This window comes from Equus caballus, chromosome 28 (genome assembly GCF_041296265.1).
Source record: "Equus caballus isolate H_3958 breed thoroughbred chromosome 28, TB-T2T, whole genome shotgun sequence".
NCBI lineage: Eukaryota > Metazoa > Chordata > Mammalia > Perissodactyla > Equidae > Equus > Equus caballus.
Window position 1 is genome coordinate 26,607,542 of NC_091711.1, and position 26,410 is coordinate 26,633,951.

A 26,410-nucleotide genomic window follows, 5' to 3' on the forward strand; every position below is an offset into this window, starting at 1 on the left:
AGCGGAGTGTGCGAACTTAACCACTCAGCCACGGGGCCGGCCTCTAGCTTATATTATAAAGGATGATACCACCCACCTACAAGAGGGTTAGCGTGAGATCAAAAGAGAGCTTGTGTACAACATCCAGTACCCAGTAGGCACTCAATAGGAGCTAGTTTTAAAGCTCTTGTCCCCAAATGATTTTTTAACCTCATTCATACCCAAGTTTTAGGAGGAAGGGTTTGTAAGGAAACATTGCGTCCCTTTTCCCACAGGATGGTGCTCTTGGTCCTGTGTGCTTGAGGGAGATCCTCTTTGCTCCTTTGAGCACCTGGGACCCTGTAAGCGTTTGACAGATATTTGCTAATGTTCCAATTTAATAAACCTGAAGAACAGTACGGCCTTTACTATGATGTCCATTCTCCCAAAGGGGCGCGAAAACTTGTGCAATGATTATTGGTTTTCGTTTACATCCAAATGTAACTGGAGCCGTAAACTGAAGAGCCAGAAGTAGATACCAGCCACTTAACTGTACTGTATGGGTGCCGTAAATATCCAAGTAGACAGTTCGTTTTTCCTCCAGTGGCTTTCTTGGCAGAAAATTAAAAAGAAAAAATGGCTACATGATTTAAGAAAACATTATGGTGTTTGGTGATAATAACTTACTTTTCTATAATGCTTTCCAGCTTGCAGAATGCTTTCCCATTATTATTTCACTGAATTCTCACAAGTCCCAGAGGTAGGTAAGACAATACTGTATTATGGCTAAGGAAATGCTTCCTCCAGGACTTACGTACCATGTGGCTGTGTGTGTTATTTAAACGCTCCAAGCTTATTTTCCTCAGTTTTAAAATGAGAGTTTAATAATCCCATCCTCTTAGGATTGCTGTACAGATTATGTGAGATAATGCATGAACGATGCCAGCTCCCACAGTAAGTGCTTAATAAATGGCAACTGTTATTAGATTATTAGGTATAATAGTCCTCGCTTCACAGATGAGGACACTAAAAATGACGATTTGCCGAAGACTATGCCATTAGTGATTGGCAGAATTGGAATGCAAATCTAATTCTTCTGCCTCCAACTTTATTCCTCTTTCCAGCGCACCTTAGCCAAGACGTGTAAATCAGGAAGATTTTGGTGCTTCTGCTGGCAAACTTCCCCACTGTAATGAACCTCTTAGTCAGTTTCTTGGGTGCACTCATCTTTTCCATGTCTCCTTTTGTGTTCACAGAACATCATCAAAAAGGTGATTGGGCAGAAGTTTGTGTACAAGTTTGTCTCTTTCCCGGAAATACTGAAAATGGACCCTCACGCGGTGGAGATCAGCCGGGAGAGCCTTCTGCTGCAGGACAGCGACTGCAAGGCGCCTCCCGAGGGCCGAGAGGCGCACAGACACGGCTTGTCAGCCCTCAAAAGCACAAGCCGCAACGAATACATCCACTCAGGCCTCTACTCGTCCTTCACCATTAACTCTCTGCAGAACCCGCCAGAATCCTTCAAGGCAATCAAGACGGAGAAGCTGGAGGAGCAGCCGGAAGACAGCCCTCCCGTGGAAGAAGTCAGGACTGTCATCAGGTTTGTGACCAATAAAACCGACCAGCACATCAGCAGGCCCGTGGTGTCGCTGCCCTCCACGTCTGAGGCCTTCCTGTCCTCGTCCGTCTCAGCCAAGATCTCCTCTTTAATGCTGCCAAACGCCGCCAGCATTTCGTCCTCTTCGCCCTCCTCATCTCGGTCCCCGTCCCTGTCCCCCAACTCGCCTGTCCCTTCTGAACACAGAAGCCTCTTCCTGGAGGCCGCCTGCCATGACTCGGATTCCCTAGAGCCCTTGAACCTGTCATCGGGCTCCAAGACCAGGTCTCCATCTCTTCCCCCAAAGGCCAAAAAACCCAAAGGCTTGGAAATCTCCGCGCCCCCGCTGGTGCTCTCCGGCACCGATATTGGCTCCATCGCCCTCAACAGCCCAGCCCTTCCCTCCGGATCCCTCACCCCAGCCTTCTTCACCGCGCAGGTAAGAGCCGTCCCGGTCGTCCTGGCCGCACCCAGACTCACTGGCTTAGCAGAAAGGAAGAAAGAGCAAACAAAGCAACTTCCTTCTGCCCTTCAGAAGATAATCCTGGGGCCCGTGTACCAAAGTCACTGTGTCAATGTGAAGGGAAATGACTTTTCTATCCCCAGACCAGGGCATCCACAAGAGGACAGGCTTGGGATACTGGCTACAGTGGGAGGCTTGATGGGTTTCTTGTTTTTAGTGGCCTAAAGTGATCATCAGATGGACCGTGCACACTGGCTGTCAGAGCAGATCTAAGCCATGATTTCCCAGGGAACGTTGAGCAGGCCGCTGACATTTCAGAAGGCATTTGGGCTTTATGAAATGTTTACGGCAGAGTCCTCTCTAGGGGGCACTTGATGAGTAGCCGTTTTCTGTTAATAAGAAAATAGATGGTAACTGATATGGCCATTGCCCTGGTCTGGGGTGTGGAGCTGTGTTGGCCTGTAGTCTCATGAGAAATGAAAAGGCCACAGCAAACGGTGGAAAGAGATCGTTCAGTAAGAGCAGTGCTACTCTGAGAAAACCCAGGTCCACGTCACAGGAGAGGAATGCAAACTTGTGGAGCAAGGATTGTTAGTTAATTCCAACGAGAAGGCAGCCTTCCCCTTTAAATACAATGTTCAGATGCTCTTTCTTGTCCAGCTGGCGATGGCGGACAGAGGCAAAACAGGTGCTGGGAAACCCTCTTTCTGCTTCCTCTGGAAACTTGGATGCGTCTGGTGGCAGAAGCTAAGCGCATTGGCTTTGGGGTCGCAGACCTGGATTCAGTTCCTGGCTGCACCGCTTGGGAGAAGTGTGACTGTGGGCACGTGCTCTCGGAGCCTGTTGCCACATCTGTGAAATGGATTGTTGTGAGGGCTAAATGGGATAATGGTCGTGGTATGACAGCTAGCTGTGACTGGCAGGTCTTATTAGCATGCAGCTTTGTGGCACCGGGTGGAGGGATGCGCTTGACATGGGTGTCTCTCCAGCCCTTGCCACTGTACTCACTGCCGAGGATGTCCTTGCTGTCGTCATTGTTGGCGGCAGCAGCATCATATTCTGAGCTTTTCATGTGTGCCAGACACGATTCTAAGCACTCTCCGTCCCTCACCTCAGTTCCTTTTCCAGCCCTGTGAAGTAGCTGCTATTATTGTCCCATTTTGCCAGCTGAGGTAAAAGAGGCACAGCCATGAAGTCATTTGACCAAGGTCACACAGTTAATGGGTGGTAGAAGCGAATTTGAACCCAGTTAGTCTGCTCCAGAATCCATGCTCTTCAGTAAAATGCTCTTGGCATTCATTCCCACTGGGAAGACGTCCAGTTGTCCCTGATCCTAACAGTCCATGGAGTCTGCAAAGCAGCTGGAAGCAGCTCTTGGCTTTTCCTTTCCGTGGCATCACGATTGATTATGGCCCAGGGATTTTGTGTCAGCTCAAGCTTGGGAGCTGGTGGGAACGAGCATGCCACCGTGGAGGGAGGGCTGAGGGCTCAGTTACTGGTCGGAAGGAGCATGTGTGCTCTCAAATTGGGCATTTTCTAATCAAACAAAACCACCCCATGACTAAGGGCTGCTGAGGAGCTGGCTCAGAAACAGCGGCTCCTGCAGGAGCCCAGAGAATGACTTGAGAAGTGAGGCCAGGGCGCACGATCTGAGGTTCCCCTGCCATGGCCTCGTTTGTGTTTATGACTGTAAGGTTTAGAGAGGTCTCAAGCCAGGCCAAGGCCAACTCTCTTTCAGTATCTGCTTTTCCTGTGAGCCTGTATCACCGTCTCTGAACAGAGTGGGACAGATGCCAGCCCTGTAGTTGTCTCGGGAGAAATTGGCTAAGGCTAGCCCTGGGTTTTGTGCCTGGACACCGTTAATTTAGGGTGGATCTGCTCCGTGGGACTGAGGATGGTATGGCTGGGCTGAGGGGAGGAGGACCTTGACATGAGAAAGGGATAGAGGATAGCTGTGAACAAATGGATGCAAAGCTCAGGATGGGGAGACAGAACTTACTGGAATGGGCTAAAACCAGGGCGGGGAAGACAGAGGAGAGCCAGATGCTTTAATGGAGGACCTGTGCCTTGGGCAGATGAGTGCATGTCCTCAGCCAACTCGTGAGGGCAGGGCTTTGCAGCATGAGTGAGTGTCAGGAAGTCCAAGAGATGGGAGCAGGGCTTCCTGAGGGGAGGGAGGCAAAGGGCAGGGCTGGACCCAGGACAGGGGAGTGGAAGTGGGGGCCCGGGCTGAGAAAGGGCCTTTGGATCCAGGGGACTGGAGGGTGGCGGGGGAGGAAAGTGCACTGGGTAGCACTCTGATCAGGTTCAAAGGAGGCAAGGGCTGCCTTTGGGAGATGGCGGAATCTCAGGACTTGAAATTCCCTCACCTTCTAGCAGTGTCACCTCTGCCCCTGGCATGGCCATGGGTGGCCGATAGGGAGGGAGGGAAAAGGTAATGAAGGAGAGAGCAGAGAGAGCAGAGAAAGGGTGGTACTCAGGGGTCGGGTACCCACACAGGTGGTCTCTCTGAGTCAGACAGGATGTCACAGGGCTTTATCTTGACTTCACAAGCTCGAGTATTTAGGATATAGGATAGGCCTGGAGTCAATATGAGATTTGGATTCTCAGAGATCCCCGCACCCAGGAGCTGCTTCAGGGTGCCCCAGAAACTAACCCACCAGACCATGGTCCTCCCTCCTGTGGGCAGCCAGGAACAGCATCAGCTCTCCGCAGCCAGCCAGTCTTGTGACGTCCACTGGGCTCAGCCTGGGAGATGAGCCCATTCCCCTGAAACCGCCCCCAGGAGACAGAAGTGAAAGCCTTCTGTCGTTCCCAGGTCAACTCCAGAGCGTTCCTCTCCACCTGGAGGGGGCTGGTGGCCTTTCTCCCACAGGCAGCAGTGACGTCTCCCTCATACAGCTCCTTGGTTGTCCCTCCTGCCTTAGCACTTTCTGTCACAGAAACTCTGCTTTCCTCTGGGGTGTGCTGTGTGACACTGTATGCGATAAACGTTTGGTTACCTGTGGGAAGCTCCTGTAAACTTTAGAAGAGATAAGAAGTGTGCTGTAGTAACGTGATACCCTGAAAGTGAAGCTCCCAAGTATTTATTTATTCGTAGAATTATTTATTTATTTTTATTTATTTATTTATTCCAAGAATAATTCACGGTTATTTTCAGCTAGAAACATGGCAGGAAGAAGGTAGGATTAAGAGAGGCTTGGCATGACCAGGGTCACATGGTTACAGTTCCCTCTGGGGACCTCATTAAACCACATACCTCGTGTAGGTCCAAATTCAGATTTGAAATTTTGATCTACAGCATGATATGCATAAAAAATCATCTGCATTCTGCCACTCCCCTAACATCACAACCGTCACTCCCATCAAAAATGCCTGTGGTATGAGCCAGCCATGATGGCCTGGTGGTTAAAGTTCTGTGCTCTCACCACTTTGGTGTCCTGGGTTCATTTCCCGGTCTTGGAACCACACCACCCATCTGTCAGATGCCTTGCTGTGGCAGAGGCTCACATGGAAGAACTACAAGGAGTTAGAACTAGGATATACAACCATGCACTGAGGCTTTGGGGAGGAAAAGTAAAAAGAGGAAGATTGGCAACAGATGTTAGCTCATAGTGACTTTTCCCTTCAAAAAGAAAAGATTTCCCTCTATGTTAAAAAAAAAAAAGAGAAACTTGTGGTGCATCTGCTGGAACCTGTAGAAACTGTAGTTGAAATTACTCTTGTTTGTGAGTTTTTGAGAAACCAAAATTACTACTGTAGACAGACATGATGATCACTCAGAGACCCTCAAGCATGGGCTAGGAGGAACTGAAAAATGAGAATATAAATGCCAGCTGGGTACCCAAGAGTGATGTAGCTGGAGCTCAGACGCCAAGTCATATTAGATGATTGCTAGAAAAGCCAAGGATGTTATCTCTGACGGCGGGAGCTATAGAAATTGAGACGGGGAGGAGCCAGGATGTGAAGCCTCCTGGTTCCTAGCCAGGCACCATGGAAGGCTGACTGGTGCCAGCTGGAACTTCTGATTCTCCGTATCTTCTGTACCTCGGTATCGTCTGTCCCTCTTCCATTTGCCTCTTCCGTTCAGCGTCTCCCTCCTCATCTCTTAACAATGTAAAGTTGGTTCAGGATCGGAGGTGGGCACATTGCATTTCCCTTCATTATTATGCCAAGACCTCTGTTAATCTCACATGTGATGTGTGAGATGCTGAACTCAGATACGTGCGGGCACTGGGGGCATGAACCCACCCTCAGAGTCTGAGCATGCCCGCCCCAGGCGGTTTTATTAGCAGCTGCCTTGGATTAGCACTAATTGAGTGGAGGCAGCCTGCTGAGGACTGAAATGCTAAAACCTCTTTCCTGCATTTACTGGTGTATGCAATAACTTTGAGCCCAAATCATAAGGTGGGAATTTGGGGCAAAATGGATGCGTGTGGTGAGGAGCAATTGGGATGTACTGCATCCTATCCCAGCCCAGGGGTGGTTTCTCATCTTATTTTCTCTTTTGCCATTAGCTCAAAAGGAAAAAAGTTAGTGGCTTTTTTCTTCTCCTAAGGGCAGTCCAACTTTGCTCCGCTCTCTGTAACACTTCCCCAGCTCAGCCTGCAGCTTTCTCCACACTGACCCTATGGAGCAGAGGATGTCCTTGTACAACCTCTTTGCTGTGGAAGATGTCACTGGTAGAGTTTTGTGTGACCTGTTGACACTCCAGCTGAAGGTTCTTGTGTCTGCCAGCTCTAGGCTGCCCCGGATAAACAAACCACGGTGGTGGCCTCCGTCTTTCCACCCTGGGGCCCTGCTCAGCTCCGTGCTTTGCCTTTTCTGTTGATCCTTCATGGTTCTGCCGCCGACACCTCAGTTCTGCCGTTATTCCTTTTTTTCTCCCTTACCAGGTAGTATACCTGCCCCGGACCCTTCCGGAATTCTCCGTGTCCCCCGTTCCTTAAGATCAGCACAATCAGTGCTACACAAACTTCTGTGTGATTCTCCTCTTTAAAGTCCTTACAACTATGTTTTTATTTGAATGCAGGCAACTCTCGAAGTTTTCAGATTCATTGTCACCTTTATTTGAGGAGTTTTTTTAACCCTAAAATGCACTGTCATGGATTCCGTCAGCATCTGTGAGAGATTAAGATTAGAGACGTTTGTTGGTATGACAAACTGCTAAATGGACATGCTGATTTTCTCTCCTTTATTTTCCAAAGCCCAAATGATTTACCAGTATCTCGGATCAAATCAGGCAGTCTGCAAATACTTCTTGTTGAGTGGCTCACACATATCCTTTTCATTCAGTCAAGTAATGAATGCGTACTATCTGCTAATTAATTCCTTTGGGAGATAATCATTGACCACCGACCATTTGCTAGGCACCTGGGGATACAGAATGAGCAAGACAGACCCACTTCCTGCTCTCATGAGCTTACAGCCTGCTGTCCAGTAGGTAAAGAATATGGGGTGATGTATAATTCAGGGTGGTGTGAAATTATAGGTCCCTGAAAACTGGCTGAGGAATTTAGACTTGTTTTGATGGGAAATTAACAGCTGCTGGAGGTGTAAGTCAAAAGAAACAAAAATTCTTATTACTATCAACAAATAATTATCAAGTATTATTTGCAAATCATAGAAAGGACACCAGAAGTACAAGTGCCTCTTTTTATGACCTTAGGACAAGACAACAAGGCATACACATACACAAGATAGCACATGGCAAGAGAGTCAGATACACGGCACAGAGAAGGAACGGAACGGGGAAAGATCATTTAGTTCAATTTCACAAACACGAACTGAGCACCTATCATGTAAGCTGCTGTGCTTGGAACAGGGGCTACAAACATGAGTTAGCTCGTCCCCGATAGTTAGGAGCTCCTAACTCACCTTCAGTTGGTTAATATAGTATCCCAGATGCAGTGCAAAAGGAATACTAAGGAAGAAAGTATTAATTTTGCTGGGGACGGGGGGAAGGATGTTGAGAGGCCTTCATGGAGGGGGTGATCACACTTGGGCAGGGTGTTGAGGGATCAGCAGCAATTATTTGGCAGACAGGGTGAGGAAGGCGTTGTAGGCAGAAGAACGGCTTGAGCCAAGCCACAAAAGTGAAATAGCTTGTATTAGAGCAGTACGGTAGTTCAGGAAGGGGGGAGGATAAATTCCAGGGGTAAAGGAAGTGGTGGGAGATGGGGTATGACTGGCATAGTCAGATTTGTGTTTTAGAAATCATCCTGACAATGTGAACTGGGGAGGGGTGAAGATGAAACTATTTAGGATACTATTAGAATATTCCAGGTGAAAAACAATTAGGATCTAAGGCTGTGATAGTGGAATGGGCCAAAGGGGACTGATCTGAGAGAGACTAAGGGAATGGCATCAACAGGACTTGGGAACTGGGTGGAGGTGGTAGGGGAGAGCCAGAAGTTGGATATGAGGAGCATGTGAAGAAGAAAAAGCTTATAGGGAAAAGGTTACCAGTTCACTTTAGGCCGTGTTGAGTCAGGTGGAAACATCCAGTTGGAACTGGAGCTAAGGAGAATTTGGGGTTGGAGATAAAGTTAGGGAGTCGGCAACATGTAAGGGGTGGTTAAAACCATGGAAATGGATGAGAGCACTTGTGGAGTGGGTCTAGTCCGGGGAACTATGGGCTGGGTGGTCTGGGAAGTTCTGCAGCAAGTGCTGAAGAACTGATAGGTTGGAATTCTGTAGTTCTCTATGAATAGTTATGCACTGCATAAGGATGTTTTGGTCAACAGTGGACCGCATATATGATGGTGGTACCATGAGATTAGTACCATACAGCCTAGGTGTGCAGTAGGCTATACCATGTAGGTTTGTGTAAGTACACTCTGTGATGCTTGCACAACGATGAAATCACCTAAAGACACATTTCTCCAAACGTGTCCCTGTCTTTAAATGAAGCATGACTGTGTATTAGATAAACTCAAGACACATCAAACAAAGCAGGAGGGCTCACACGGGGAAATTAGGGAGCAGATGAAACTAGGTTAGGAGGAACCTAGAATTGTGGCTAAGGAAGTTGTACTTTTTTTTTCTAAAAGTGTGAAAGAATTTTGAATGAACATGTTAGGGTGATTGATTTGGTGGTGTTACTCAGCATAGACTGGAAGGGAGAGAAACCAGAGGCGAGTGGACTGGTTTGGGTGGCTGTTGTCAGATGTGATCTGTAAGGTGATAGGGGCTAGGATGCAGCAGGAATGAAATGAGGGGATAAACAGGAGAGGCAGTTCAAGGAAGGATCCACAGGCCATCCCAGAGGTGTGGCAAGGGGAAGGCATTGTACATCTCGGTGACTGCGATGCTGGGTTGTAGACAGGGCTGAGTGCAGGGATAAGGCCTGGTTTTATCATTGTATCTCTGCACCTGATACATACTATATGCACCGAGTATTTGTTGAATGGATAGAGAAATGGTGGTACTGTTGACAGAAATGGAGGAGTCATAAGAAACACTGGATTTGGAAAGATGTTGAATTCAAGTTTGAACGTGGGGGGCATTCCAAGTGGAGATGTCCAACAAGTGAGAAGTGAGGGGCTACAGATTGCTTCAGCTCATCAAGTACTGAGCAGCTGTGTACTACTGGAGGAATAAAGATGAGCAAGATACCTTAAAGGCCACAGAAAGAGGTAGAGTAAAAACATGCAAATTACCATAATATGAGGCAGACTATGTTAAATGTTAAGGAAAAAAGTGATTATAAAGTGTTAGAAGGATTCAAAAAAAAGAGAAGTGCCATCGAGTTGAGAGGAGAGCAGGAAAGTCTCCTTTGGGGTGGTGGCATTTTGATGGACAGAGGGAGGCAGGGGTAGGAAAAGAGGAGGAGGTCAGAGGGCATGATCCGGGCGGAGGCCATGAACAAGGGCTCTCAGGTGGGGCATGTCTGGACAACGCCAGCTCACCAGGGTTAGCTCAGATGTGCAGGCTTTTTAGGAGACTCAGTATTAAGTGGAAGAACTGAGCAGGGGGATGAAAATGAGATCCTGGCAGGAGGGTCTTTCCTTTAAAAATGAATGCCCGCTGCCCTTGGGTCCTCTGACAGCTGACCGGATCAGGAACGCCCTTACACCATTCAGAAGGGCCCATTTGCTGAAGGAAGAGGAGGCGGGACTTTTGCTTGTGGCTTCTTTCTTTCCCCCCAGCCCTCCGGTTCAGCCCACCCTGCCTGACTCCAGGACCTTGTGAAGAGAGGCTCTGAAAGCTCACACCGGACCAGAGATAGCCCAGGGCAGGCTTTATAGGAACTTTCCTTAAAAGAGCAACCAAATGTTTTTGTTTACGGCCACAGGATCTTCAGGGAGGACAGGGATAGAGGGAGAGGAGCGAATGAAGTAATTTCACGATATTTATTTGCATATATTACAGAAGACATTTCAAACATTCAACATGAGGAACAGAAGGCTACTGTATTCTGAGTACATCCTGTATCCCTTAGAAACAAAGGTGCAAACATCCCAAATCCAGATGTGGGTACAAACTTTAGACTATGAAAATACAAATTCCACACTTCCTCTATTGCTCAAAAGATGAAAAAGGAATTGATATATATATTTATGGCCATGACTGAGAGAAAGCAAGCTAGGTTTTGTAGTCTAGAAGACTCTCTCCTTCGAGCTTTGAGACCTTCCTTGATGGGCAGATGAGGAGGCCTAGAACACACTGGTTATTAGATGTCAGCGTGGCTGGAACTGGCTCCAGAGTGACACACAGATGTTAGTTCTCAGATCACCTGAGCCTAATACCACTGAGAGGAGCCTTAAAGTAACGGCTGACTTGATTGGTTGGTTTCAGAACATTGAGTACTTTTCTATATCCATTGAGCATTTCTCCCACAAATAGATGAAATACATGTAGTAAGTGTCAGGTCCAATTTTAATTACTTACTAATGAGAACAGTCTTTAACACTGTTAAGCATTTGCTCTGTGCCAGGCACCAGACCATCTTTTTTCATCTTCCTGACAATCCTGTAATATAGGCATTTCTTCCTCTCCATTTTACAGATTAGGAACCTGAGGCACAGAGAGATTACCTACCTAATAGGTGGTGGTTCTGAGACTGGAGCCCTGGCACAGGCCATGCTGAACTGTTAAGTCTTAACCGTTAGGCCAGATGGCAATTTCACAAATGTGCCAGGCCTCAGATTAGAACAAACGGGAAGCTTATCCACAGAATGTATTTATCCTAGTAACCTCATAGGTTATTCAATATGTAGCAAATGCTGTGGAACCAAAGACTCGAATAATTTGGTATAAATTAGTTTACCTTTTAGCAGCTTCACAGTTTGAAAACCGTTGGATGTTTGTCTCCTCTGCACGGAACAGAGCAGACCTTTCAACTTAGGTTTCAGCCAAATGCTTTCGATAATTAACAAAGCCGCTAAGGCCAATTCTAGGAAAAAATAACACTTCAGCATCCAGCATGATGCAATCTGAGATGCTGGCGCCTTTGCTGTGGTTCTTACACAGAGCACCTTGTTGACATCACAAAACCACTGAGGGGCTCCTTCTAGTCACCAAAGGTGCAAAACCACCCTGCGCCAGGGAGTTTGCCTCCGCCGAGAATAAAAGCCACGCAGGCTTCCCGGCTGGGGCGAGTTGTTTCTTCTGCCCTCTCACTGGCTAGCAGGCAGGACTCCTGCTGCGTGTGTGCAAGCAAATGCAGTCCTTGGCACTCTCCCGGGAAACCCAGTTTTGGCTTAACACCCAATCCGACAAGAAAGGATTTTTTTTCCCTCCAAACCATTGCCAGGGAGATGAATTCTCATCAGCCCCGCATCCGGAGTGAAATCTGGAAAACCCAGTTCAGAGCTTTTGAAGACGCTGCTTCCGGGTATTTCAGCAGCAGGTCTTCACAGCCGTTGACAGGAGAAGTGATGCTTGGGAGGCCCCTGAAAAAAGATGTGTGTGTGTGTTTATAACTTAAGTAATGGATGTCCACAGTAGAAAAATAAAACATAGATAAGAAAAAGTAAAGCCTCTTCATGGGATCTCAGTTTTGCTTGTACACTAAACCTTGTTTAATGTGGGATGGGGAGCAAACTGAAGGAACCATTTGGACAAAAGCTGCTACAAACCTGTGTTTCTCACTAGAATGTTTAGGGAAGGTAACTTGTCCATACCTCCCTCCTTTATACAATGGCTGATACAATTAGCATTGAAGAAAATTAAAATTAAACTGTGTGTAGCCTTGTAGAAAGAACAGAGTTGCCAGCTTTTCCTAAGATGGTGAGGCTGTCTCTTGGTTCATGCTGCTGATCACGGCTGGAGTCAGGCGATACCTGTATCCAAACTGTCTGTGCTTGCTTTCCCAGACACCCAACGGACTGCTGCTGACCCCAAGCCCGCTGCTCTCCAGCATACATTTCTGGAGCAGCCTTAGTCCAGTTGCTCCACTGAGTCCTGCCCGGCTGCAAGGGCCAAACACGCTGTTCCAGGTGAGCATTTGGAAATGAACTTTTAAACACTGAACCTCTAAGGGATATGTTTTCTCAATAAATGGTGCAAAGGTAACAGTGAGTTCTGCCCCACATTTGGTTAAAATGTTAACTTTTCAAAGGGAGTTCATGTTAATGGGGCTGCAAAAGGTAGCCTTCAAAGGCAGACATTTTCATTGAGGCAGAAATGGTGTACTCATGTCAGATATCCCTAAGTGGAACAACATTTCCTAACGTGCTTCAGATATTTTCATTGACTATGAAAACTGGAAATTTAGTAAGGAAAAGGCAAAACTTAAAAAATTACATTTTAAAAAATGTCATAAGACTTTAAAATATTAATCTATTAGTCAACATAGTGATAGCACTTGAAATAAATTGAAAAATAGTGAACAATTTCTCCATACTGTAACAGATAAGTTATCTATAATAATTCTATGAATCATAATCAAGTTCTCCTTGTTACATAATAAAAAAAGGCAGGGGCAGGCCCGGTGGCTCAGTGGTTAAGTGCGCATGTTCTGCTTTGGCGGCCCGTGGTTCGCTGTTTCAGATCCCGGGTGTGGACATGGCACCGCTTGACAAGCCATGCTGTGGTAGGCGTGCCACATATGAAGTAGAGAAAGATGGGCACGGATGTTAGCTCAGGGCCAGTCTTCCTCAGAAAAAAGAGGAAGATTGGCAGCAGTTAGCTCAGGGCTAATCTTCCTCAAAAACAAAAAAAAAGGGCAGCATCCAGGGCATTTGGTTAAAAACTAACCTATTAGTTGCTTATCCTGCAGAACTCCCTGTACTAGTAAGCACACTCATTATTCATTTACTTACTAAAATCCTGCAGTAGCATCACTTGCTATCATATGGCAATCAGTATTTCCTCTCGGAGACACAAAGATTGTTACGCCCCACCCAAGATGTTACTGTTTGAACCTGTGAGTGTAGAGTAGAAAGGATCCTAGGGACAGGAATGAAGCAAAGCTGGATAAAGCACAAACTCCCTCATTGCCCGTCTAATTCTAGCCTCATCTGTGTCACCCACCCTGCATCCCATGCCCTCTAGGTGGCTCACCTCAAGCTAGTTGTAGTTCTTTTGCTCCTGTTATATCTAGCACTTACCACTTTGTATTACGATTGCCTGTTCATCTGGCAATCTCCCCTCCGAGACTGTGAGCCCTCAAGAGACTGGAGCTGCATCTTGTTCACTGTGGTGCCCCAGTGCCCAGCCTACTGCTTGGTACACGAATGAGGCTCAGGACTTACTGCTGACTCACTAAATGAATAGACGCCTAAGAACTCATCAAGAGATACTTAAGAAAGTAACTGTTTTAGATCAGGTCTCCATGCTTTTTTGAGTTGGTCATTTTGCTTGTCAAGGTTAATATTTACCTCCTCTGTGCCAGCAGCTGTACATGCTGGGATTTGGGGTCTCACTGGAAGAAGGGGGAGCTCAAGTTTTGATTGCTGTCTTGCTTTTCTGGTTTCCTGGTAGGGTTGAGGTAGGTTGTTATGATGTGACTATATCCCTGGAGTAATCAGGTTTCTCTTCCTGGCCCTTCTTCCTATCACGAGAAACTGAGCTATGGTCACGCACAGCCAACAGGTTGATTCTTAGCCATTTTAACTCAGTCAGGGAAACAAAAACTAGAAATAGTTAGCAAAAAGCAGTAAGCAGACGTAGTAGTAGGAAAGTTTGAGGTTAGCAGTCTTTTGGTGGGAAGCTAAGAGACCTTACTTCCTAAAGTCTCCAGACTGGAGCAGCAGATATTCTCATCTCAGAGATCCTGAGTAGAGGGACAGGAGCTGTATGGTGCACAGGTACCGTGAGCTCCATGAGCGGAGGGACTGCACTCCTACTCTAGTCCTAGAATCTAACGGAGCCTCTGTAGGGTGCAGTAGATGTTTGTGAATAACGAAAAGACTCTCACTTCCCTCCTTACTGGGAATCCTGCCACCTAACTCGTGTAGGGCTTGTGGCCTCCCAAGCAAGCCATGGAGAATTACTGGTTGGGAGCTCTTTGGGATCCCTTGCCTTAGATACTAAACCTTTGCCAACCCATTAATCCCAACAGTAACAATGGTTCATGTCCACACTGATTCTACACGTTACCAGGATATCAGGAGCTCTGGGGTTTGGGAGATACACATACCCTCTTCTCTTGGGGCACGACTGTACACCAGTGGTTCTCAAACTTAGTGTGCGACAGAATCAGCTGGAGAGTGTGTGAAAATACAGATTTCTGGGCCCCACCCACAGAACTTCTGACTCAGAAGGTCTGGGATGGGGCCTGATGCTAAGATTCTTTCAAGTTCCTAGTGATGCTGCTGCAGGAGCCATACTTTGAGAATCACTGCAGACCAGTGGTCCCCCATCTACACTTAGAATTCTGCAGGAGAATTTGCTGCATTCAAAGGTTACCTGCTCAGAATTTTAATTTTACAAAATGGACCTAGGTCCTTTCTCCTGGAGCCATTCAAACACAACCCTGAAAAAGAATACAGCCACATCTGGATGGCTGACAGGGCGTTGGGCCCTCTTTTTGTGATTGGGGTCCATGCGACTAAGGAAAAACAATTTTGTACCTTTTGAAATATTATTACTCTTCCTATGCTAAGAGCAGCTGAGTGTGGTAAAAGTTGAAATTAGCAGTTCTGAAAATGGTAAATAACAAAACACAGTAAGAGGAATAACTTTCTGATTTTTAAAACTACGCATTTCAAATGATGGATTTTCAAAATTCAGATTACTATCAACAGTGCCCCTTTTAAACTAATGAAAGTAATTTTCTTTAAAAATAACAACAAACCTCTTTCACATATGCTATAAATGTGTTGGAGGAAGAAAAGAAATAGACTTGGGCTACAAGAAGTTTTAAGTGATGCTGGCAAATTTCCTGTTGTGATGATTGGAAAAGTAGATCAAAATCCTTAAGTTAACAGTTGACAGAGCTGAAGAGGTTTTGCATAGAACGTCTCCTGATGTTATAGCAAGTTATAGCAGGTACTGAAGACTTTAACGGAAGGAGAGAGAAGATATTAGCCTTTCTGGAAGAGGTATGCTTTTAATCTAGACATGTTTAGTAAAGAGAGAGATGCCAAAGACATTGTGCTAAATCTATAAATATATAACCTTGATTTATAAAGTGAAATTGAGGACAGTTTGGCATTTTCAGCTTGTCTATAGGATGTCTGTTCCACTTTTGAAACAGATTTTGATGAAATCTAGAATATACCTAGTAGGTATAAATATATCGTGAAACAAAACAGAGCTAATTAATTTTTCAGTTGAGAATGTTTTCTGTAATTTTAAATTCAACATGTCTAACCCAGCAAATATTTGTAATGCCCTGAGGCAGGGACTGTAGGGATATAGAATATGTGAATAATAAATGTGTCAACAAAGTGCTAGAAGAACCCAGCAGGAGTAGCTCTTTCCAGCTCGGGACTAGACAGCGGCTCCAAGGAAGAAGTGGCCCCTGAACTGAGCTAGGAAGAAGGGACAAGGTTTGGGAGACAGACGGAAAGCACATTCTAACATAACTGAGCTGCGTGATTTGGATGTGAAAATACATAGCCTGTTCAGGGAGGGACTCAGTGATAGATCAGGTTGGAAAAGCAGGGTGAGCCGTGAATAGTATGCTCAGGAGTTTCTACCTTAATCTCTTGTTAAGTAATAACCATAGAAGGCTTTTTAAGCCATAGATAGTATGACAACATCTCTCTTTTTAAAAAGATATCACTGCTGTCAGTATGAAAGAAGGAGTGAAGAGAAAGCAGAAAGTGTAAGGGGCAGGAAGATGTGAGGAATTGATACTAATTCCAAATACTGTTCTTAGATTAGAACAGTGGAAACAGGAATATATCTAGAAGACATTCCAGAGGTAAAATTGAGAGGAAGACTTTTTGTTGGGGTTGAGGAGTAGGCAGGCAGTGAAGATCAGGAACAAGCAAAGATTACTAACAATACTTATTAACACTGATTGAGGACTACTGCATGCTAGACATTGTTCCACGCACTTTTTGTGGCTTCTCACTTAATACTCCCAATAGTTCTACTTGAAAAGATAGGGAAACTAAAGCCCAGAGATGTTAAGATCACACATTAATAAGTAGAAAAGCCCTGATTCAAGTTTAAGGTTGTGCTCCTAACCACCACTCTCACTGACTTAAGAGTGAGCACAAAAGAATGGGTTTTGTGGGGAAGAGGCATTGGTGGGCATGTCTAACTGACAGCAGGAAATGATGTTGAGTCCAGAATAGGAGAAAGGAAGGCTGAGGACGAAAGTTTGGGGAATGCTGCAATTTAATAAAAGGGACTTGTGTGTGTGTGTGTGCACGTGTGCCAATAAAGATAACTATGAAACAACCCAGAAGAGCCAGGCTAACCAAGAGAAACTAGGACAACTGAGTGAATACAAATAAAGAGCAAAAGGGAGAAATCAATCAATAATATATTTTTAAAAAACAGAGAAGATTAACAAAACCAAAAGCTGATTCTTTTGAAGACACCAATAAGATGGACAAAGACCAAAATGAGAGGAAGATGCAAATAAACTAAAAGAATGAAAACTCAAAACCTGCTCTTCTTCCAGTGTTCATTCTAACTCAGAAGCACAGACCTTAAATAAAAGAGTATAAGCGATATGCAAATAGATTTGATAGCCCAGTTGAAATGCATAAATTCCAAACTGTCAGAAAAGAAACAAAAACCTTGAATATGCCAATAACCATAAAAGAAATTGAAATTAAAAAGCACACCAACCCCTGCCAAAAATAAGTTGGGCAGTTTGGTACAGAAAGCGCATTATCTTTCAAGCAGAGAGTGTTTAAAATTTGGCCTTACCGCTTGTTAGCCTTGACCCTTAGCCAATCAGAACTTAACTGAACTCTGTTTTCTCAACTATAAAATGGGGATAACCAAACTTACTTTACAGGCTCTAGGTATTAAATGAAATGACAATCATTGATAAATTGTAAGGCACTAGACACATAAGTTACTGAAATAGTTTAAAAATTACAAAAATATATTTATGTCTTCTACAAATATTTATTGTTCTTCTAACATGTGCCAGGCTCTGTAATTTGATACTTAGTGTTGAAGTGAAATATATTATTTAATTTATCGAGACAAAATAGGAATTAAACTAGAAGCAGCCCAGGAGATTATTTTGACACATGTCATCCTAGACAATGAAAATCTAATTGTGAACAGTCATATATTAAAAGGAGGCCTTTAATTATTCTTGTTTATTTGGGAGTATAGCTGCTGTATTTCTTTCAGACCTGAAAGTTATTATCAGAGCAAATACTTTTATCTTATTTATCATCTTAGTGGCCAACGATACAGAAACTTTCACTTTCACTTTCCTCTGAGTTCTGTCACTTATGGGTGATCTATTCAGTTTGATATTTATCGTTTTCATTAGAAAGGATACTTTCTCAACCCTAAAATAAAGATATTCTTGCTTTCTAAGCCTTTTAAGGTAAAAACATTCCTCATTTTTAAGTTACTGAGAAGCATCTCTGTAGTACTCTGGAAAACCAAAGGCCAGTTTCAAAATACAGTATTAGAAATTACAGATTCACATGTAAAGAGTCAGTTATCTCTGGTTTTCAAAATTAATTTTTCTTAATATTTAAAGCAAATCAGCATTCTAAGTGGCTTGGAATTTTTTAAAAAGAGTGTTAGAACATGCTTTAGCAACATGTAAAGTACTTATTTTTTTCTAGTAGCCTAGGCATATAAAATAATTAGGGACATTTTCTGGGCCTTCTCGTCTGTTTGCCATATGTAATCTTGATCTCATTGTCATCTTTCAAATGCTCATTCTGTAAAATAAGTGGCAACTGACGTCTATCACAGGGGTGATGAGAGAACCGACCCACTATGATCTGTCTAGGAATGAAAAGGTTCTTCCCAATGGGTTTGCAATAATTATTTTAAAAATCTTTTATCCCCTACAGTTCCCAACACTGCTTAATGGCCACATGCCAGTGCCAATCCCCAGTCTGGACAGAGCTGCTTCTCCAGTACTGCTTTCTTCGAACTCTCAGAAATCCTGATGACATCTGGCCACAATTAAAGACTCATTAACTGATGAAACAATTTTGTCTCCATGGGCTAGTTTACCTGTGTCATGAGAAGGACGTTGTGAAACTTTCTGTTAATTTGGTTTGCACTTTTCATAACATTGATGGTCTAGATTTATGTTAGCATTTTTTAAACTTTTTTTATATTCAAGTATATATGAAAATCTGTTTTGCATTAAGTAAATTTTAATGTTTGTTTTTATATCCCCTTAGCTTTTAAGTGTTGAACACTGTTGACAGTGAAGAACTTTTCTTAATGGTTTTCAGTGTAACTAATAAGGATGTGAAGCTTTTTTCCTCTTTAATTCTGCATATGCTGAACTGTGCTTATATACACTATAACCAGCTGTGCCTTCCTTTGCATTTAGTTTTATGTAAATGATTTATATATTTTTTAGTATTAAGAGAAAATGTTTGAAAGACAAATTAGTATCAAACAGCTCTCTAGTAGAATATCATTATTTTTCACAAGTAGGCAATATGAAAGCATATTCATATCACTTTGTCTTTTTTGCTTTCAATTGTATAAGAATTGCCTTAGAACCTCTTTTGAACTGAAATTCAATAAATGTAATGTCCAAGTAATGTTTTTATAAGAAGAATCTAAGCCATATTTAGACAATAAACATTCATAGAAGAAAATGTTCTAAAGTGCATTTTTAAAAAAAAAAGAACTTTGAAAGGCTAGCCTCCTAGCTGTTTAAAATCTTTCAGACTCCTCCCAAACAAAAACCTGAGATGGAAAAGCTACATCAAGTTCATTCTATCTATGCCTCTGGAATATTTCCTAGGTTAGTATATTCTTATTTCAAAATAGCCCTGGTTCTCCCAGTTTTCCATAGGGAATCACACTGCTCTGATACATTTCCTGTATCATTGTGAGTTAGTTAGGGTTTCTTTAAAGCCCTGGAACTATAATTAACATTTAAAAATCCTATGCTTTGGAAGAGGCTCACAGACTGGTGATGAACACAAACAACAAAGAAACGATTTTCTAACACCAGGTATCTTCATGTATATAGGAAATTAAGAGGTAGGATACACTGCTTTAGGTATTACTAAGTTTATGGTGAGAATGAAGGAAATCTGATACAAGAAATATAAAATTCTTCAGGAACCTCATCATTGTGGAAGTGACCTGATTATATAACAATTTGGAACACTCAGCAGTAAATTCTTCTGTGTAGTTTAGTTTAGAGCATTGATAATGGAAACATTTTCTGTTCCTTCAAAAAATCAGCAGGCACCACTCGAAGGCCTTGTTCTGTACATGAAGAAGGAAAGTTCTAATGTAAGGTAAGACGACTGGAACATGCCCAGTGCTTTCAATTCAAGATCAGGTTAATTATCCTCCTTAACTCTAAGTAACAAACCAATTTGAAATGTGGCTAATTAATTAATTGATCCAAACCAGGTGTTAAATGGCAAGGATTATGAGAAAGGATAAAATATAATGCTTATAAAAAGAAACATTTCTTGAATTTTCAAAGTCTAAAATTTTGTTATGATATTTATAAATTTTGAGATTTTTCAACTGGAATTGAGCATCTTTGTGTCTGGGGATATATGCCCTTATCTGGAGGAAAAAATCCAAACCCTCTAATATGCATCTCTGAATATAAAGGAATGGGGCTGATTCCAAAATCCACAAACGGACACTACTGTCACTCCCTCTTAGGCTAAGGATAATTGTGTGCTAAATTAAAAGAGCTGGTCCAGGGAACTGGTATTTACCAAACATAAAATGTTAGCACTAAAAGGGGCCTTCGAGAATGCGCTCCACCACTGTTCCCAGATAAGGACAATGGCATAGGAGAAACTGGAAGTTGCCTAAGGCCACACAGCTCATTAAAGGTAGAACAGTGATTGGTGCTCACTCCAGTTCTGTTTCCCCATGCCTAGCTAAGTAACTACTGGTCCAAAACTGTAGGCTAGGTAGAAAAAAAGAGAGACAGATAGAGCATTTGAGAAGAATATACCCCACGTGCAAGATTCTTCCAGAGAATCTAACTAAAGGAATTATTTAATGTGCAAAAACCTCAACCAAAAATATTGTTTTTAAACACTGATTGGAAATATTCAAATGACTATAAATCTGATTATTCTTGTATTCCCCCTTCCTCCAAATACTATGATTAACATATACTCTAGGCTCCATTTATTAGAAATGGAAAAATAATTTTTGATGGGTCAAAAAACTCACTATAACACAGACAGACAACTGGAGGTATTGAAGTATGTAACCCTTACAGCTCTGCCTCATTCTGTGTGTTTGGTTTTTTTTTTTAACAACTATTTTAGTCAGAAAATAAGTTTCAAGAACATATTAAATAACTTTTCTTCCTTTTCATATGTCTGCCTGATCAATGTTACGCTGCTATGGCTAAAGCTTTATAGAACTATAACCTAACTGTCGGTTTCTTTGTGCACATCTTTTCCATGACTGCATATCTTCATTCACTTTCACCTTTGTATCATTTTTTTACTGTTGTATTATTTTTGTTCAATAAATACTTTGTGATAAAAGGTGTGAGGAGGCAAGTGGGCTAGTTTCCTTCCATTTACTTGGGGTGATCCAAATTTCACTTTTCCATATGGGTAGAAGTTGGAAAATGAGTCTTGTCATCTAGCCTTAAATATGATACGTCAAAACTACTATATATATATATAATCTGCTTTAAACAAACAGATATTTAAGGAAACAAATATAATTGTTGAGGCTGAACTGGGGGAGAAGGGAATGGGTTTGAAAAGCGGTCCCCTGATCTTTTAAATCTTAAATTCTATCAATTGTGTTCTGTATTGAGATGGGGGAGGTCAGAAGGAAGGGAAAAAATAAATTACACCATTTATTCTTTTATCCACAATTAATATCATACTCAATGGTGAAAGACTGAAAGCTTTTCCTCTAACAGAGGAACAAGATAAAGATACCCTCTATTGCCACTTCTGCTCAACAAAGTACTGAAAATCCTAGCCAGAGCAATTAGGCAGGAAAAAGAAATAAGCGGCATCCAAATTAGAAAGGAAGAAATAAAGCTATCTCTATTCACAGATGACATGGTCTTATATGTAGAAAACCTTAAAGAATTCACAAAAAAACTGTTGGAGCTGATAAACAAATTCAGCAAAATCATAGGATATAAAATCAACATGCAAAAATCATATGTATTTCTACACACTAATAATGAAAAATTAAAAAAATTAAGAAAACAATTCCATTTACAATAACATCAAAAAGAATAAAATACTCAGAAATAAATTTAGTCAAGGAGGCACAAGAATTGTACACTGAAAACTACAAAACACTGCTGAAGGAAATTAAAGACATCTTACATTCATGGATTGGAAAACTCAATATTGTTAAGATCACAGTAGTGATCTACAGATTCAATACAATTCCTATCACAATCCAAATGGCATTTTTTTTCTCCCACAGAAATAGAAAAATCCTAAAATTTATATGGAATTTCAAGGAACCCTGAATAGCCAAAACAACCTTGAAAAAGAAAAAGTTGGAGGACTTACTCTTCTTGATTTCAAAACTTAGCAAAGCTACAAGTGAACAAAAGATTGTGGTACTGGCAGAAGGACAGAGATGTAGAACAACAGAAGAGAACTGAGAGCCCCCAAATAAACCCTCACATCTATGGTCAATTGATTTTCAACAAGGGTACCAAGACCATTCAGTGAGAAAAGGACACTCTTTTCAACAAACAGCGCTGGGAAAACTAGATATTCACATCAAAAGAATGAAAGTAGACCCTCAGTTTACACCATATACAAAAATTAACTCAAAATGGACCAGGGACTTAAATATAGGTGATAAACTATAAAACTCTTAAAATGGGAAAATGTGCATGACCTTGGATTTGGCAATACTTTCTTAAATATGCCACCAAGAGCAGAGATAACAAAAAAAACAGATACATTGGACTTCATTAAAATTAAAAACTGATGTATCAAGGAAGTGAAAGACAACCTGTGGAATGGAAGAAAATAACTGCAAATCATATACCTCCTTAGGATCTAATATCTAGAATATACAATAAATTCTTACAACTCAACAACAAAAAGACAACCCAATATAAAAATGGGCAAAGGACCTGAACAGACATTTCTTCAAAGCAGATATACAAATGGCCAATAAGCATATGAAAAGATGCTCAAGATCTTTAGTCATTAGGGAGATGCAAATCACAAAACCACAAGGAGATACCACTTCACACCTATTAGAATGAATATAATAAAAAAAAGGAAAAAGAGTGTTGGTGAGAATGAGGAGCAACTGGAACCCTCATACATTACTACTGGGAATGTAAAATGGTACAGTGGCTAGGGAAACAGTTTGGTGGTTCCTCAAAAAGTTAAACACAGAATTACTAAATGACCCAGCAATTCCACTCCTAGGTAAATAAACTCAAAGAATTGAAAACAAAGAGTTAAACAGATGCTTGTACACCAGTGTTCATAGCAGCATTATTCACAACATCCAAAAGGTGGAAAAAACCCAGTGTCCATCAACAGATGAATAAACAAAATGTTGTATATTCAATAATAGAATATAATTCAGCCATAAAAAGAAGTTCTGACACATGCTACAACAAGGATGAACCTTGAAAACAGTATGCTAAGTGAAATAAGTCAGACACAAAAGGACAAATATGGTAAGATCTCATTTATGTGAAATATCAAAATAGAAAAATTGAGGAACAAAAAGTACATTAAAGATTTCTAGGGGCTGGGGAGGGGAATATGGGGAGTTATTTCTTAATGGGTACAGAGTTTCTGTGGAGTGACGAAAAATTATAGAAATAGTGGTAATTGCTATAGGACATTCTGAATGTAATTAATGAGACTGAATTGTATACTTACCATGGGTAAAAATGGCAAGTTTTATGTTATATATATTATACCACAATTTTAAAAAATAGTAAAAACACAAAAAAATAACCTCATGAATTGTCTTGGGTCCAAAAAGATTATTATAAGATGTTAACAAGTTGTCTTTCAAATGTAAGCTGATAAAGCACCAAATAGAATGCAGCCACTTCTATACACCTAGAGTAACATATTCAATATGTGTTAACCACATCACTTGGAAGGAAAACAAAAAAGGCATCCTCTCTTACCTTTAAGAACCTTGTCAGTTTAAGACGAATCGTTAAGTGTCCAAGGTTCAAAATTTCTGAGTTTCAATTCTCTTCACTGCAAAGTTTTCAGGATCTGAATGATGCTCAAGTATCAAAAAAAAAAATACCAAATGCCTTAATAAAAAGAAACATCCCTAGGACTTACTAGGAAGAAGAATTTTATGTAACTACTGGATACATTCCTTCACCTTTTATATATAAGAATCAAACTTATGGATAGCTATGTCAAGTTTGCAACAAATCAAATATGTAAGCTATGAAATGAAAAATTTAACACTTTATAATTGAGAGTGCTATCCTATAAAATTACAGTAGATATTACTAAATGAATGGCCAGCACAAATATAAATTAAATATCACTATTAGCACAGTGAGACTTCATTATCTTAAGAATGAGACCCATAAAAGAAAATGATCCCATTTTGCAAAGACTTCTTCCCCAAGAAAGAACTGTGACTCAACAAAAACACATTTTAACAACATGAAGATTTTGTTATTATAAATTTAAAACAAAATGAAGAAATTTCCACATAATATTTATAACCTTCAAAGTACAATATTAATACATGTCTGTCAGTTAGAAATAACAGCAGTTTGTTAGGCTACAGGGTTTAACATAAAACCAATTTACAAATGTGAAAAGCAGTAGTGGTCCAATATTCACCATTACACACGAATCTGTTTCTTCCAGAATTTTTTTTTTAAATTTAGTATCATGAGATATTAAAATAACACCCCAAACATGCCACAATCACTATTCACAAATAAAGTTAAAAGGAAATATACAAAAATTCACTTAATACTGTTAAATAACAATAAACTACAAGATTTCCTGAACCGAAATGGTAGGACCCCTGAATGTTTTACAGTGAATGTCAGGAAAAAAAATTAAGTTATGACTATTTTCATGATATAAGCCAAAAATTTACATGACTATTTCAAAATATACCAATTAAGATTTGTAGTTTATAAGATGCACTAAACAAATAGTCATTAAAAGTGAACACAAATACTTATAACACTGTTACCAACACCAAGGTCTGTTTATGATGTTCAAAGAGATGCATAATTAAAACTGTAATATTTACTATCTCTGGTAAACAGATAATACCTACAATGCTTTAAAAAAATCGCCTAGGTTCTCATTTCTCTCATTTGTATTTATCATGGCTCATTTCAAAGACAGATGACAGCTTTCAGCTGATTCCAAGTGAATGTTATTAAAACACACACATATACACAGCCCCCAAATGAAATAAATTGTTCCCCCAATGAAGTATCATCCTTTCGAAGAAAAGAATTGTATCTAAAACAAAAACAAGACCTCTCATGTTTGACTTGACTTGGATGGTTTAGTTTTAACTAAATTAAAGCACAATGTAAAAATAGGTAAGTATATTAGCATACAAATATCCAATAATATGCAGTAAATATTTCTAAAATCAGGTAAGGTAAAAATAAATAATTTTGGTGCTTTAATTTACTGGTATCTAACGTGAGATCCCCAAAATGTCAGGTATTCACTTGCTTGAATCAACTTCTGCATTACATGCTTTCCTAAACATAATGTGCTTATCAATTTCTTAGCTACTCTATTTGCCAATGTTCAATAAAAAATTATATAGCATGAACTTAGAGTGTTCGAGATGGCTCACTTATTTTACTGTTAAGCAAAAGCTAAATTTACATTCCAGGAAACACTGCAGTTTAATTTTAAACACAAACAAACAAAAAATGCAGCAGTAAAACAATTCGTGAGGAGAAACAGATGCATTCACATATAATAAAGCCACTGCAACTTCTTCAGGCATTCAACTGTTGCGTTAAATAAACAGACAGTAGTTACTTAGCAGCAATGATTCCGCAATAAATAATGCACTGTGTTTCTCAGTCCTGCACAAAAATTGCAGCTACAGTTACATCAACAGCTGTAACCTACTGGCTCTAATGGCAGAGAAGACCTTAAAACCAACTGTACAAAAAAATTGTCACACTGTGACAACAAATATAAAAACAATCTGTAGGTCTGAAATAAAAAGACTCCACTGTGAAGAGGACAGTGTAGACAAACGGAGATTCCAAGTCCACCAAAAGAAATAACTGCCTTCAGATCTGAGTCCTTGATTGATAAGAAAGGCTGGGGGCTGGGCTTGAAACCATGTTATCAGACTTAAAAGAGCATGCTCTGTCTTCTGTTCTTCCCATGTCCTAAAATATAAAGTCATTTCATGAGGCAGTTCAAAGTTCAGTTTTATCTCACATACAGTATTTGGTGACTCTAGGAAGCTAATGTTCCCACCAGCAAAAGCTAATATTCCACGGTAAGAGTGATCAGCACTGTCTTAAATGACCCTTTTGTTGATGGGGTCAGTCTACAGCTTCTATGCTTCGAAGTGATGAACCTGATGTCTAGGGAAGCACAGATGTGTCTTCTGCCTCAGGTACCAGGGATGGCGTGTGCAGTGATCAAGCCAGGCCACTTGTGAAACGTCTTTGTGCCATCTGCAGCTTTCAGGATCCCTGACTTGACTGAGTCAGATTTCTCTCTCTGAAGAATTACTGAGCTGCCCACATCATACAGAAAAGTGAGTACGTGCAATGCTAAAACATACACAGTTGTGGAATGCACTGTACATTGCTTTTTACATCAATAATTTTACTGATCAATTTATAAACCAAAAACTTGGTTCCACGCAAAATTTCATGATCGACA

At 41.4% G+C, this 26,410-nt stretch overlaps 2 protein-coding genes across 13 annotated transcripts in view; one reads left to right on the plus strand and one right to left on the minus strand.

Moving 5' to 3' along the window:
* The window catches only part of ELK3 (ETS transcription factor ELK3), a 66,314-nt gene extending 45,244 nt beyond the window's left edge, over positions 1-21,070 (plus strand). The window contains exons 3-5 of the mRNA XM_023631146.2: positions 1,215-1,994; positions 12,338-12,460; positions 18,419-21,070. Coding sequence (XP_023486914.1) covers positions 1,215-1,994; positions 12,338-12,460; positions 18,419-18,517 — 1,002 coding nt within the window. The 3' untranslated portion in view covers positions 18,518-21,070. The remainder of the gene's footprint in view (positions 1-1,214; positions 1,995-12,337; positions 12,461-18,418) is intronic.
* Positions 10,359-26,410, minus strand: part of CDK17 (cyclin dependent kinase 17) — a 108,755-nt gene continuing 92,703 nt past the window's right edge. For 5 of the 12 annotated variants that reach the window (XM_023631144.2, XM_070254521.1, XM_070254519.1 and 2 more), the window contains one exon: positions 24,169-25,905. In XM_023631144.2, the coding sequence (XP_023486912.1) occupies positions 25,868-25,905 (38 nt within the window). In that variant the 3' untranslated portion in view covers positions 24,169-25,867. Of the gene's footprint in view, positions 11,915-13,843; positions 14,030-20,815; positions 26,262-26,410 lie in introns of those variants that run through there. The other 7 variants (XM_070254524.1, XM_070254525.1, XR_002804526.2 and 4 more) reach the window with 6 other exon arrangements.